This window comes from Oryzias melastigma, linkage group LG19 (genome assembly GCF_002922805.2).
Source record: "Oryzias melastigma strain HK-1 linkage group LG19, ASM292280v2, whole genome shotgun sequence".
Taxonomy (NCBI): domain Eukaryota; kingdom Metazoa; phylum Chordata; class Actinopteri; order Beloniformes; family Adrianichthyidae; genus Oryzias; species Oryzias melastigma.
This window is the reverse complement of record NC_050530.1, coordinates 9,650,231-9,665,046: the sequence shown is the minus strand read 5'-3', so window position 1 is coordinate 9,665,046 and position 14,816 is coordinate 9,650,231. Positions and strand designations below refer to the sequence as shown.

General features: G+C 38.3%; 1 protein-coding gene across 5 annotated transcripts in view; it reads right to left on the bottom strand.

The window, feature by feature from the left end:
- si:ch73-103b11.2 (protein outspread) overlaps positions 1-14,816 on the bottom strand; it is a 50,408-nt gene that overhangs the window by 10,605 nt on the left and 24,987 nt on the right. For 2 of the 5 annotated variants that reach the window (XR_002920559.2, XM_024284262.2), the window contains exons 6-16: positions 12,542-12,595; positions 11,563-11,785; positions 9,329-9,884; positions 8,286-8,427; positions 8,088-8,204; positions 5,110-5,166; positions 4,949-5,017; positions 4,784-4,873; positions 2,894-3,003; positions 2,718-2,756; positions 420-1,113 (exon numbers count right to left, since the gene is read on the bottom strand). Coding sequence is in view for 4 of the 5 variants with exons in the window: in XM_024284262.2 (XP_024140030.1) it covers positions 420-1,113; positions 2,718-2,756; positions 2,894-3,003; positions 4,784-4,873; positions 4,949-5,017; positions 5,110-5,166; positions 8,088-8,204; positions 8,286-8,427; positions 9,329-9,884; positions 11,563-11,785; positions 12,542-12,595 (2,151 nt within the window). In the remaining variant the exon portion in view is untranslated. The remainder of the gene's footprint in view (positions 1-419; positions 1,114-2,717; positions 2,757-2,893; positions 3,004-4,783; positions 4,874-4,948; positions 5,018-5,109; positions 5,167-8,087; positions 8,205-8,285; positions 8,428-9,328; positions 9,885-11,562; positions 11,786-12,541; positions 12,596-14,816) is intronic. The other 3 variants (XM_024284266.2, XM_024284263.2, XM_024284265.2) reach the window with 3 other exon arrangements.

Genomic DNA, 14,816 nt, shown 5'->3' with positions numbered 1-14,816 from the left:
CAAACCAATATTTATTTATATTATATTTATATTTATATAGCAAGTTTAAATGTGAATGATAAACTTGATGCAGTTTATGGAAAATATTGTTTTTTTTCCATAAACATAAAAAATAAGTTACTGGACTGGTAAGTTTTCCTACAAAAAGATCATGAATCAATCTTACGTCACCCTCTGCTGGGAATATGTTGCATTAACTATTATATGAAAGGGGAAGAATTAACTGGAGATAAATTAAAAAGTTGTTTTTGGAATGTAAAATTGTTGCAGTGTTTGTATTGTTGATGTTCCACCATGAATAACACTTAAAAAAATGAGACATTGATATAAAGTAAAAGCCCTTTGTACTTTTAATGTTCGTCAAATGATGGTACATAATAAATAAGACTGTGTAAATCGATGATGTTGCGTAAACGTACCTCTTTGTCCAGCAGCGCTGCGAGCTCATGAGCAGGAAGTCGCTCAGAGTTTTTGAACGTCGTGGTGATGGGAACCTGCTTGGCTTCTCTTAAAGGTGTCGTTTCCACCTGATGCCATCGCTGCTCGATCTCTTCTTGCACGTTTGACGTGTCGCTGCTGCTTTTCTCTTCACCACTTTGACAAAGAGCGTTCGGATGATCGAGCTCCATCTTCCCTTGTTCCTGACCATCAGCCTTCCCTTTCACTGCTGGAGCTGGAGCAGTTCTCCTAATGTTTTCCTTCTCCATTTCCGGTGTTATTGGAGGTGGATGAACTGATACGGACGAGGTTTGCATGGATGAGGAGGAGACCGGAGAGGACGCCAGCGAGGACGCAGAGGAAGACGGGGAGCAGAAGGAGGAGGCGGTGGAGCACGAGGAGCTGAAGTCGACTGTGTCGGCTCGTTCTTTTGGCGGCTTCTCCGTCTGTTCCATCTTGAACTCGGCCCAGTCGAAGGTTTTAGAGCGGCCCTCTCGTCTGCGCTCGCGTACTCTGCTCTTGCGTGGCTCCGAGACGGGAGCGGCGGCGTTGCGGACTTGTTCCTGTCTGGGCCCGTCGGACATGGACACTTCGGGGCGGGGGGGCGGGTCAGGCGTGCTCTGAGGACACGGCTCCAAAGTCACATCACCTTTGATCTTCTCATCAGGAACAGATCTGAAAAAACACACAAAAAAGGATTTTTAGAATGTTATTTTGCTGTATTATGTGATTATATAAAAATAAAAAGCTGTGCCGACAAAACTACTACATTATAAGTAGTAAAGCTTCAGTTGTTTTTGCATTCAGAGTTTCTGCAGGACCACATTTAGATTTAAGATTAATGAATTCTTCTTTAGATTAATGTAATGATTTATATATATATTTTTAATTACCCGAAGGAGTAGAATTAAAACAGAAATGTATCTGTTCAGTAAAGCCTTTGACTAACTGAGGCAGCTCTAATGTGTGAAAATAATCTACAAAAAAAAGACTGAACTTGGGCTGTAGTTATCCCACCCTTGGTTTAATGCAGTAAAAGATCCATTTGGACCTGTTTGGTACTGATCTAAACCTAATGGGAGCCACAAAGCCTTTTTTTAAGCCTTTCAGGAAAATTTCCTACTACTATGCATCATTACAATGTCGTTTTCTACAATAAATATGAATAATATTCATTTTTGGGCGAGAATAGATGCATAAATATTAAGATAAACTGAAATTTTCCCAAAGAGTAAAGTGGTTTTTTAATTTTGACAGAAGGCTCATGTGACATTCTTTCAAAATAAAAGACTTCCTGTCCCAAACAGGAACATTCAAGCGAACCAAATGTATTCCTAAACAATAAACAACAACAAACAATATATTTTAGCCTCTCCCTCTGAACTGAATAGCCACTAACCATTGTTATACAGCATAAGATATGATGTTCTTTAAAATCATAAAATAAACTCAGCAATCTGAAAAGACTTTGAGGATGCAGACCCCTGATCTGATCTAATGTCATAAAATGTGGTCAAAACTTAAAAATAAAATCCTCCTTGAAAAAATAATGCAAAATATTAAAATAAATACGTGTAAAAACCCTGAATCATAAAGTATGATATGAATATTTAAGACAAAAACCTCAGCAGGCTTTTTGAAGAAACACATTTCTGAGTTTTTATGACCTGCAGAGACTCTGATTAAAGAGCACACAGTAAAAAACATTAATGGAGTAACTCCACATCAAAGCGTCGATACCAAAACATTTAATAAGGCAGACATTGAGACTGGAAGCAGCTTTGGAGGCCTAATCGCAGCTGTTAAGCTTCTATGCTAAAGCGGTTTGTACATAAAGAGCAGGAAATGCTTCTCATGCAAACCCCATAACAGCAGCGCTATTCAATGCAAGAATGACAGAGCACATGTGGCATTTACACAGCATCGGCTGTGAAGCAATCTGCTGGAAAAACACAGAAATTTATGGAAAGAGTCTTCAGACATCTTGAGGAGAACCTTCAGGACAATGACAGAAGGAAGAGACCTTTTCATGTTATCACACTACCTGTGTCACTATTTCCAAAGCGTGAACATGACATTACACCGACGATTAGCATTGGTCTGCAGTGTTGGACAGATTATCATAGTATGCTGATGCGTGCCTCTAGAGTGGCAAAACTGACAGGGAGACATTACTCAACCACATGACATATGGCGGTGCGACAAACACGCCGGGGCTGACATTGCTGAGCAATTACATCACTGTTCAGGAGCGAAACTCAACACACAAGCACTCCAACCTTGGCTTCAGAACGGATAGTTTCAGAGAGATGTTTTTCCTGGAAGCAGGTTGAAAATACCAGTTGAGGTGGAAGAGAGGAAGGATAGAGGGCGAGGAGGAGACAGGAATTTAAATAAATAAAGTGAGAAAAAGCATCTGGTATATCTGTTGGTGTTAAGCCTGGCTTGGCATTACCGGGTGACGTCAGGGGCAATAGTGGGTCGCACATTCTTCATAATGGCCTGAATCCAGTTGCGGCGGATGCCAGAGGTCATGGCTGACAGGGTGCACGCTCCCTCCTTGCACTGAAAACAAACAGGAATTTCTTTTTTATGATGGGCGAGTTGATTGATGGGTTTTGCTCAAAAATAGATTCCAACTTTGGAAAAAAAAAAAATCAATGGCTATGAAAAAGGATGTAAACTGACAGACTAAATGAATCTATCCTTTAATGTAAAAAAAAAATGGTTGGACACTTAATTATGCTCAGATTAATATGATAATTGCTTAATGGCTGAAAAAAGCATGACAGAAAAATAAAATTATAAAATTTAAGTACTATAATTTAAACAAACCATTGATTGTTAATTTCAACAATATTATTTTTCTCAACAGACAATGATATTTAGAATGATTTTATAATTCTAAATTTGCACCAGTGACCTCTAGTGGTCAAAACTGATATTGGTGCATTTTTTAAAACAAACATTTCTTGTAAAAATCTACAGATTCTTTTAATGGGTGTTATTGATAAAAACATTAAAAATATTCCTCTGCATGGCAGCAAACGTTAATGAGAACGGCTCGTTTTAGCTGCTGCCTAACGATGGTGCAGAGAGACAAGATATAAATACCGTTCAGTTTTGACACCAAACCCGTGTTGTTCTCATCCAAACAGACAACGATCCTCCTGACTAATCTATTTCTGATGTCCTGCAGAAGTTTTAGGCATGTGACAAAGAGAGCAGTCTCTCTTTTTTTCTTTAGGATCAACATCCATAAAAAGAGCACACCTTCAAAACAAAGTGCCTTCAAACCAGCAGACAGTGTTTTCTGACCTTCAAATAAGTATTGGGATCATGTGAATATAAGAAAGGATAGATAAACAAAACTGCTAAAAATGCAAAAGTTTTTACGGATTGTTGTTTTAAGTCAAATTGTACAAAGGAACATTAAACTGTGAAATAGATGCTGTTGTGTTTCCATGTATTCATGTTGATGGAGTATTCAAAAATGGAAAAATATTGTTTTTTTTCCAACAGTGCACATCAACTTTACCCCTCACTTAAACAATACAATTGTTAAAAAAAATGTATCATAGGCTGTACAGGTCTCACAAAGAGGGAATTTGAAAAACTTAAGTGATAAAAAATTAGAAAATCTTGTTATGAAACCAAAACTGCACATAATAACAAACAAAAAGATACAGAAAATGTGATAATTTAAGCTTTAATTTTGTTAAAATTGAAAAGTTATCACATGAGCATTCTAAGAGACGACAAAATACCAATAAAAGAAGAAAATTGAGGCGATATTAGAGTAAAATTCGGTTAATTTTTGTCAAAAAAAACAACAATATCACATGTTGTTTTGTATCTGTGGTTTCATATTAAATATTTCTGAGACACGGTGGAGATAATGTATTTTAAATTTGACAAACGGATGCCAAAAAAGTTGAATTCATATTAAATATATCATACATCTTTTCTAAAATGTTCAAAAATCAAAACTATTTAAAGAAATGCTCCATTATCAGAAGCACCGAAGTTAAATAAATCCTGCAGAGTTTTTTTTTTGACTGTAAGAAGTTAAAAATGTCGATCAAGATAAAAGCTGCGCAGTTTCGGGAGACAAAAACGGCTGGCAACAACGGCAACCGATTTAGCCTGCGATGGTGTCATACAGGGAGATGACAAGAGGAGAAACATCCTTCATGTCAGGACAAAGAATGACAAAGCTTGATACCTTCAGCTGAACCACAAGAGGGGTTTAGTTCACAATCAAAAGCAAGAAGAGCAAAAAAAAGGGCAAATTATCTTAAAAAATAGCCAACAAAACAATAATAATTAAGGAATGAATGCTCACGAGGATTTGGAAGCCGTAATTCCTCTGGACTGGAAACTCTTTGACATCGTAACACGTAGAAAGGTCAATTTCACCATCCATTTCTAAGGCCTGTAAACAATAAAAAAAAATAAAATTAGACAAAAAAATGCAAAAATAATAACACTGATAGAACAGTAAGCTTACCTCTTCAGCTATTGAGTCCTTAAAGTACTTCAAACTCTGGTCTGTGAGGACAAACCAGTGTTTTTTCCACTAATAAGAACATAAAAACATGAATTTTATTAGTCATTGGTTAACAAAGACATTCAAAATTAAAAATACTTTAATAAATACAGAAAACATACCACTCCATCTTCATAAAGCTTCGTCATCCATCCTTTTTTGAAGTTTAGCAAATCCGGCTGCAATTAAAATAGATCAAATCCTCTATGTAATATAAACAGATTTACTCAATTAATACTTTCATAATAATTAGGGACAGAAAAATGTTGATGTAGTGTCACTCAAAGAGTTCCCATTACGTAAGCATTTCCTCTTCATGCAAGCAGAGCGTGACTGACGTCTAGTTAAACTCTTAACGTACATGCATTGTTTACATTTTGCTAATGATGCGGGCTAAAACAGCAGAAGGAGCAACATATGGTTCCAGCCAGACTGACTGGCGGGAGCCGGACTTTCCCAGTGAAACACAAACTGCTGCACATCTAAACCAAGCTTAAGTCTGTTTATAGACACTAAAGTAAACCAGTTTCCCCAAATCTTGGCTTCTGGTCACTGAACAATACCTTGTTTTTGCATAGCTTGATCCGGTGCGGGGTCACCGCCTGGCAGAGAGTCATTCTGATGGCAAACTGCCGTCAATTCATATGTTTCTTTCCGTTTATCCCCGAGACACACACACACGCCCAACCGCCCCTGCTTCTTTTGCTGGCTATTTATAATCCTCGGCGGCAGTGGTGTGTAAGCGTACGCCTGTGTGTTTGAGTGGGTGGGGATTTTGGCAGCTGCAGCTTAGGCGGGGAAACCAGCAGCCACACGCTGACAGGATTACCCCCAGCCGACCACAGATCAGACTGGCAGGAGTCAAACGTCGGGAAAACGTCCACGCTGCTTCAGTCAGCATCAACGCCACCATCAAGTGAAGGAGCTTTTAATTATGCAGCTGTAAATGTGGCTGCAGTGGCTGCCATCCAAGCCTGACCAGAATACAGGAGTATGTTTCCACAATAAGGCTGAATCCGTCCTATTGCTCCAGTTGTAGGGCATTTGAAATGTGTCTGAAAGGTTTTCTTTTAAGATGCAGGGTTAGATATTTCTCCACCAGTAGGGTGTCCCGGGAGGAGAAACGCATTTCTTCACTTGTGCGCTTCTTCACTCTGAAGTGCAAAAGTTTACATTTAAATGAAAGTATGGAGTTTTTGTTTTTTCGTGACTTTTTAATGTCGTAAAACTTATTTTCTGAGCACTGGCAGCTGGGTGCTAACGTAGATTGCCGCAGCTACTGATGATGTCATTGAGAGGTAGTAACATCTGAATTTGAAGACACCCTTTTTTGTCACATCTTTCCTCTTAGAGGGAAAAATGTATGGAGCTAAATTGGGGTCAATATTATTTGAAACCCAAATAAAACAAACTGAAGAAAAATATTGGTGTTTGGCCAAAAAAAGTAAATAACTTTTTGCTTAAACTTAATTATTTTCAGCTTCAAATGTTCATTTTTTTTTAAGTTTCAGAACTCAAAATGTCAATTTAAACTTTTTTTTCAGTTTCAATTTTTTTCTCACTTTCAACTCTTTTTTTTCAATTTTGAAATTTTCAGATTCGAAAACGAACAAAAAAGGTTTTGAAATTGAAATTTTGAAACCTAAAAAAACAAAACATTTGAAGCTGAAAATAAGTTTATTTTAGAATTGCAAAAAGTTTCTGATATTTTTTCAATTCTTTTTTGGCCAAACATCAATATTTTTTATTTATTTTATTGGCCTCAATTTAGCTCCATGTAAATGTTGAGGCAATTTTAATTTGGGGTAAATCTTCTTTTGGTATCATGAAAACAGCACATTTATATGGAGCCAAATCGGGGCCATAAATATTTGAAACCCAAATAAAACATTTTGGAAAAAAATGGTGTTTGGCCCAAAAAAAAAAAAAAAAGTAAAATGTCCAAATCTTTTTGCTATTCTAAAATAAATTTAATTATTTTCAGCTTCAAATGTTCTGTTTTTAGGTTTCAAAACTCAAAATTTCCATTTCAAAACTTTTTTTTTAGTTTTCACTCTTTTTAGAATCTGAAAATTTCTGTTTCAAAACTTTTGGCCCTGTTGTGGCGCGTTGGGGCGGGGCTAACACAGAGGACCAATCAAATTCGATAAGGGTGGTAACTTCAGTCCCGCTGCATTCACTGACTGTGAGAACTGTGATCATTACTGTCAAAAAATAGCTGTTTAGTTTAAGCTATCATAGTCTGAAGTTCCCAAGACAGGTGTAAAAAGTGAGTTTTATCGCGTACAAGCCGCACATCCAAAGAGCCATCTTATTGAGTTAAATACAGGTATAGGAAATGACATTTTTTTTTAGGCCAAACACAAATATTTTTTCAAAATGTTTTATTTGGGTTTCAAATATTTATGGCCCCAAAATAGCTCCATACATTTTCTAATATAACCTCCAGCCTAAAAGGTTCTTGAGTTTAAATAATTGGTGCAGAGTTAGTACAGAAATCCGCAGAGAAAACTGATTTTCATTGCAGAAAAAAAAATCTTTGTGCTCTTCTTGTGAAGAATAAATCTGACTAAGGCCCAATCTGAATTCTTCCCTTTCCAATTTTTAGTGCAAGTGGAGTCCAAAATATACTGTTTTAAGATCCCACCCTCATAGCGGAGGGTTACAAAGCTCAACTGCGTCATGAACCCAGAAATGTGACTTTTCAAAATAAAATGCAACTAAACTCTCAACATGAACCTTGTCTTTCATGCAAAGTAAAAGAGATATACAGTTAATGTTTCCATGTAGTGATGAGGTAAAAACTTTTAACCGTAGCTCCTCTCTAGGAGTTTCAAGTTTATGAACAGATTTTTGGACAAGCATCAAGCAGCGAATTCGATGTGCGTCAAACGAGAGGCGGCAAATGTTAATTTGACGCGCAGATCACGTTTGGTGTGAATGCAGCATTAGTAGCAAGAGCATCCATAGAATAACATTTTCAAATGTGTTGCAAGATTTAAAAAATAGAAAAATCTAAATAAAATCTGAACTTGCGTGCAAACAAAAAGGATTTTTGTTGTTTATTTAAAAACAGCACAGGATCTTCCCCTATACTTACAGTCATTGATGACTCTGTGATTCTGCGATCCAAAGATTTCGCTCTTCTTAGGTTGGCAAAACTGGAGCTGGAAACCTCCGAGGCTAAACAGTCCTTCCCTGTATCCAGTGACATCTCCTATAAACATAAAAAATAGATTTGTATTTCATTACATTCGGCGGACTCAAAACTTTGTTTGGATTTGACGGAGTAGCATACCTGCTTGGCGTCCAGATAGCGCCTCTCGCTGCGGCCTTGTCTCTGGATTTGTGCGGTTTTAGCTGATGGGTCATTCGAGCCGCTCGTGTCCATCCGCTCAACATGCTGACCATCCTCAAACTGACCGATGACTTGAGACCGCCTGGAAGAAATAAAATTCATATTCCTTCAAATGCTTGATCTACTACAGGAGTCAAAAATATTCTAGATATTTACAGAACATCATTTTCAGCTGGTTGCAAAACAATTCTGAACAAAATGTTAATTTTGAGTTTAAAGGCAAGAGAATGTCAAATAACATCATCCTGGAGTCAGGAAAGGATATGAAGCATAAAGAATTAATGTAAAAGGATTGTCTAAATTACAAACTTATGTTAAATGACAATAATTAAACCTTGGAGGAAATAGAAAATGATTAAAAACATTTTAGAAACAGCATCAATGGGAGAAAAAGTCTGTATTACCTTTAGACACTGCTCATCTGACAGTGTTTTTTTTAATAAATTATCTGTTAATCTTTAAGAGATTAAACATTTTAGACAGAAAATCATTTTTTAGTTTTCAACATTTGTAAAAAAAAATTAAAAAGGGGAATTAAGCGTTCATGTATTTGCTCCAAGTCGGTGCAGAGATGAAATGAGAGAAAGCAGGAGTCAGCGGTGACCAGCAGGGAACAGCATTGGGACAGGGATGGAAGGGTTGGTAGACTATTAGCTCTGAGGAGCTCCGTTCAGAAGCCCTGGAAAAGATTAAAAACAAAACAAACTAGCAATGCAGCAAGAGAAAAAGGCAGAAGAAACTAAACATGCATTGATCCCCCAAATCATTAATGACAACCACTGGTGAGAGAAGCAGGTAAATATGCTTTTAAAAAGTAAACATAAAATAAACAATCAAGTAATAATATTTATTTTTTTAGGCTTTAACAACCAGTGGCTCATTAATGAAACTTATAATTAAATGTTTCCTTATGCTTTAGCTATGAAGGGAGTTCAGCAGTGGTTCTTACTAATAGAAGCAACTGATTTTGACAGTTTTCTCACCTGCGCTCCTCCCCAAACAATCGAGCCACCTCCTCCCTCCCAGGGCTTCTTGTTCGGGCTCTCAGCTCTTGACGCTTTTTCTCGGAGCGGAAAGCCTCTTTATAGCTCAGTCGGCGAGCGCGTGGCACATCCGACAGCACCGCATAATCCCTGCCAGCGCGTCCGACCCTGCTTCCTCCTCCTCCTCTAACACTGACATTATTAAGGAGCTCCTCGCCGCCATTGCTCCCCTCCCAGGTGAGCGTGGCTCTACTGGTTTCAGAGTCCAGCGAGCTCTGGGAGGAGCTGATGGTGGAGTAGCTCAGGGAGAGAAGTGCACCTGGTGAGGGAAGGTCTTGGGAGGACTGGTGAGGGGAAGTTTGAGCTTCGGATTCAGGGCTGTACCTGGTACTGGAGGCTCCTAAAGAGGAGGACGATGCTGAAGAGGACAGGGGCAGGTGTTGAGGCGGCTGGTATGGATGGACGGTATGAGGAGAAGGCTCTGATTTCGTCTTTTCCAAGGAAAAGTAACCGCTCTCTACTCGAACTTTCCGTCCAGTGCTTTCAGTTCCTCCATCTGAAATAATCAAGGCCAAATCATATTACCATATTGTATAGAGTATTAGTCCAGATTTTTTTTGCATAGTTTGATCAAGGGTGTGGGTTATATGTGACTTTTAAAAAACAAATAGGCTAATTTGTTTATTATTCTCTCACTAACGTCCACTAGAGGGCACTGCAGGTGCGTCTATGAGTATTTGCTACTAACAGCAATGCAGAAGAAGCAGCACTACTTCAGCCTCGTTTCCATTGAGCGGTCCGGTCCAGTAAGGAGTAGTACGGTCCAGTTCATTCTGGCGTGCATTTCTTCTCAGTAAAGCCTTGCTTCCATTGAGCGGATTTGTTTTCGTGTCTTAGACTGCTAGCGTGTCATTGCATCATTGTAGTGTGACGACAACAAAAGCAACAACAATTGAGGTCAACCAGCAGCTCGTCTTTTTATTGCTTTACTTTTGTACATCGTGTATAACAGGAATATAATGTCGGAAAGAAGATTGCGGGCGGCTAAGATGAATACTGCGCTACAAATATTGTAAATGTTAGCTTAAATGAGCGCTATATTGGCACTTTCTAATGTCATCATCACTTTCTGCCAATGGCTAAAGTGGCTCCGCCCCAACTGTTCCACTTTTCAATGGACCTACAACCGATGGGGGTCCCCATGAGGTACAGTTCGGTACTGTTTGATGAGTCCATTTTTTTCTACTTCACTATGATTCACTATTATTTTTATATATTTTTATACTCCGGATTGACTTATTGTCCAAAAACTAGAGCACATTAAAAGGACTAAGCCTTTACCTGTGATTATGCTGGTGTGAATGCTTTTTGCTGAAAGCAGTGGCTGAAGATGCTGAGTCTTTTTACTGAAAATGGTGACATGCAATTTACTTTAATTGCTGAAAGTCCAAAAGCTATTTGCAGAAGGTTAAATGCTACTAGCTAAAGATAAGCTAGCTGGTTAAAGACTGGAAATTTTTTAAATAACTATGATGGAGTTCTGAAGTTTACCTCAATTTCTGAAAAATTTTAAATAAAATTGCTTAAAAAATCCATACTACATGCCAATTTTGCAAAAAATAGTTACTGTGTTGCTTTAATGTGAGCTAAATTCCAAATCAGCCTAAAAACCTTAGTAGATGCTAGATTAGCCAAAAAAAAAAAAACAGCTTTGTTTCTAAAATACTAGGTCAACTCCAAAATAGCCTAAAATTCCTCAGTAAACTAAATCAGTCAGAAATGTTAGCCTGTAGCTAAAATAGAAGCTAAACTCTAAATTAGCCTATAAAAACCTCAGTATATAAGATAGTAAATTAGCCAAAAACGTTAGCATGTTGCTAAATATTAGGTAAACACCAATTTTTTTTTTTAAACCTCTATAAAAGATTAAAACATTGATCTTGAATATATTTAAAGGTCTGTTGCTAATCTACTTAAAACGTTGAAATTTAAAGACTTTCTCATTCATTTCCTATTGGACATATTTTGCTCAACATTTCAAAAACTGTAAAGTTTATAAATACCAAAAATACAAGCAGTAATGTTCTGAACGAGCTGAACATTTTGAAGATTGCTGAAATCGCTGAAAGTGTGATTGAGTATTTATGTGCCAAAAACATCCGGAAAGGAGCAGGAGAATCACTGTTGTGTGAATGCTTACTAAGTATTTCAGAGCTTCATTTGCTCTCACTCACCATCGTGACTGGACACACTGGAGTCCGGTGGTCTCTGGCTCATCTGGCTGAGGCAGGAGGCGCTGCGGCTGCAGGGGATGGTGGCCCGGCTCCAGTGGCTCTCCTCCTGCCACAGGATGGCACGGCTCGTTGGGACTCGCTCGGCTCCGGCAATGCTGCTGGGCAGGCATGGGATGCTGCCGCCGCTGCTGCTGGTCACCGTTACCTTGGCGGGCCCGGGCTCCTGGGTAATGGGTGAGGTGGGAAGGGGTGGGAGTTTGTAGGAGAGGATAAACTGGTAAGAATGGAAGATGGAAATGTAAGGGGAAAATATCTAAAAACGATTAAAGTAATTAGAAAAAAAATATAATAAATCACAAAATTGGACTTGAAAATCCTCTTAAATTGTATAATTTTAGAAGTATTTGGAAATGTATATTTATTGCCCCATTCTTTGTTGATTTAAATAAACCGGTAAATATGTGATTGACAAAGCGAAGAAGCTTTGATCACTGGGAAAACCACAAATTAGGGAGAAAACAAGAGGAAGAAGCATGGAAAGGAATGTCGACAGCTCAACGGAGAACAAAGACTTCATTCATGGTAAACACACCTGTACAGCTACGGAACACAGAGAACAGAGGAAAACACAGAGACTGCAGAGGAGGGGTAAACAAAACGACGTACAGAAAAGGTTTGAAACTGTTCAGAGCCCTGATGTCAAGCAATCCCTCTGCGATACACGGGAGCGCACAACAATTGTTCCACTTTATGTCCAACTTTTGCCCAGAAAACTCCAACCACCAAAATCATGCTGCTGTGCTGAGAATCACCCATCAGAATCAGAGCAGGAAGCAGACAAAGGATGTGCTTGTGATTCACCCTTCTCTTGGATCACTAGGATCGGGATTTGGAAGGAATGGGATTTGGAAGCCCGGGATTTTCAAAGGGGGGGGGGGAATAAAAAAAAAGATAAAAAGTTTGGCCAAGCTGAACTCACAGGGTGTCCATTCATGTCCGCAGTGGAAATACACTGGCTTGAAGTAACTCCATCCTGCCAATCACAAAAAGCCTTCCGTGTTAGTGTTTGTGGAATGCTGCCAGCTATAGCCGGTCAGGGAAGAAAAATGGGATTTCATGAGAGGCTTCTCAGATTTCCACTATCTAGATATCATTTTTTTAAGTTAAATTAGTTTGCATTTAGTAAAGAAATAACACAACCCTGTGCCTGCAAGTGGAATAGAGCTCTAAAGCATAATGCTGACACAGCAACGTGTGAAGAATGGAAACTTTTGGGAAATAGTGCACACTCTGACATTTTCTACCCAGAAACGACATTTTAAAAAGCCTTTGAGACAGTAAGAGAAACAGAGTGAGGAAACAATAGTATCCTTTTTATCATAGAAAACAGCTTTAAAGACCCTCTCTGGTGGAAATTTGAAGAATGTATAAACACAATTAAGCTCTTTATTCTTTATTCAAATTATTGAAATCAAGAGCAGAGAAAAAAAATGTAAAAAAGTGCTTATTTATGAGGTAGAAAATACGCCAGGTGGGCCACAAGCTCCGAGCTCTCAGCATTGAGTAGAGGGGAAGAGGGGGTGGGGTTAATCTGCGACATTTTGAAGGTGAAATTCTAATGAACTCCTGCTGCTCTGCAGAAACTGTCCTTGAAAACGACTGCCCTTTCTTTATGCTAAAAAGGATACAATTATAATTTAATCATAAGACCACTGGGAACAATCGAATAAAAAATAGTTGTGGTTTGATATACAAATTGATGCAGCAAATATTCTGCCTCAAATATATTTGGTGGAATACTGCAAAAAAGTCACATTTTGCGGAAGTGAGTTTAGGGAAGTATACTGAAACGATGATGCTGGTTTGGTCAATCAAAGTGGATCAACGCTCTAGCACAGGGGTGGGTAAACTTTTGACTCAAGGGCCACAACGAGTTCTAAAATTTGACAGACATGCTGCATCAGGAGCAGATGCTTCAAGTATTTCGGTAATACTGTGATTTAAGAAAGAAACAACATGAAATCTGGACAAAAACATGCTTTTTTAAATTTAAAAACTGTGTTTTTTTTTGTTCCAATTTGTTTTGTTTCCCGCAGGGTAAAACCACTCAAGCTAAAAGGTAAGCTAGCAGCACTCAGTTCGTGACCGACAGGTTTGAGAAAAGAAAAAAAAAAAAGGTTGCAAAATAATATCATCAAAGTGAACTGAATTATAAAATAAACTCATGGATGTTATGGCTTTAGATGACTGTCTAAAATAAAACATGCCTAAAATATATTCTTAGCTGTTTATGCAATATTTAAAGAACTGAAAAACTTAACGTCCATATTTGATAAGTAACTATTTGGTATCCGGCCAAGCATTTTTATTATTATTCGGCTTTGGCCACAAATTGTCATTTAAGTGCATCCCTGGTTTCATTGTGTAAACACAAATGTAAACCCTGTCTGTATGGTAAGATGTAAACAATAATAATGGGAAAAGTGCCATTAAAAATTCACTTCATTTAAGTAGCATTTCATATTTGAACCCTCAAAATGAAGCGTTTCAACTAAAAAGCTCTGGTTTTGTACCACATCAAGAGCAGAATATTCACTTCAGTCTCTTTAATGGGCTGAATTCATGGCAATTTTGAGATCTGCTAGCAAGATCAAAAAGACGAGAATAGAAACAAAGAGAATCCAAGAGAAACTATATAGCGGCAAAAATGAGAGCGCCGGCTCAGTTGGACAAAAGGACAGACATAAATGGCGGAGGTCATCGGGACACAGTCGTGGTCGGCGCTGCTCTCCTGCAAATGAGCCTGTTTGTGTAAGCCCAACACATTTTCAGACTTATTTAGGGAAGCGTCATTAGAGGAACCAGACAATGAACTTCTGATCATTCAGAGTGGGCCACAGATTTGGCCTGGAATCAAAAGCTGAAAAGGAGAAAAAAAAACACTGTACACACCAGTGGGTGGGCTGTATTATGTTGCTATATCATGTTACTATTTTTACCAGACGTATCATAACTTTGGGAGCAGAATGTTCTATTGCTCTGTTTCTTCCTTCCTGCCAGATGATACTGAAGCACTGTCTTAAAATCTGCATTATATCGAGTGAATTAAGTTGCACTGTGAGCTTAAATGAACGAACTTTCACCATTAAATATGCAGTAATGTGTATTTAACAGTGGCGGGCCGTCAGGGCCTGCAAGGCCTTCTCTGCTGGCCTAAAAATATCTGAATCACAGACTGATATTAATTATTATTT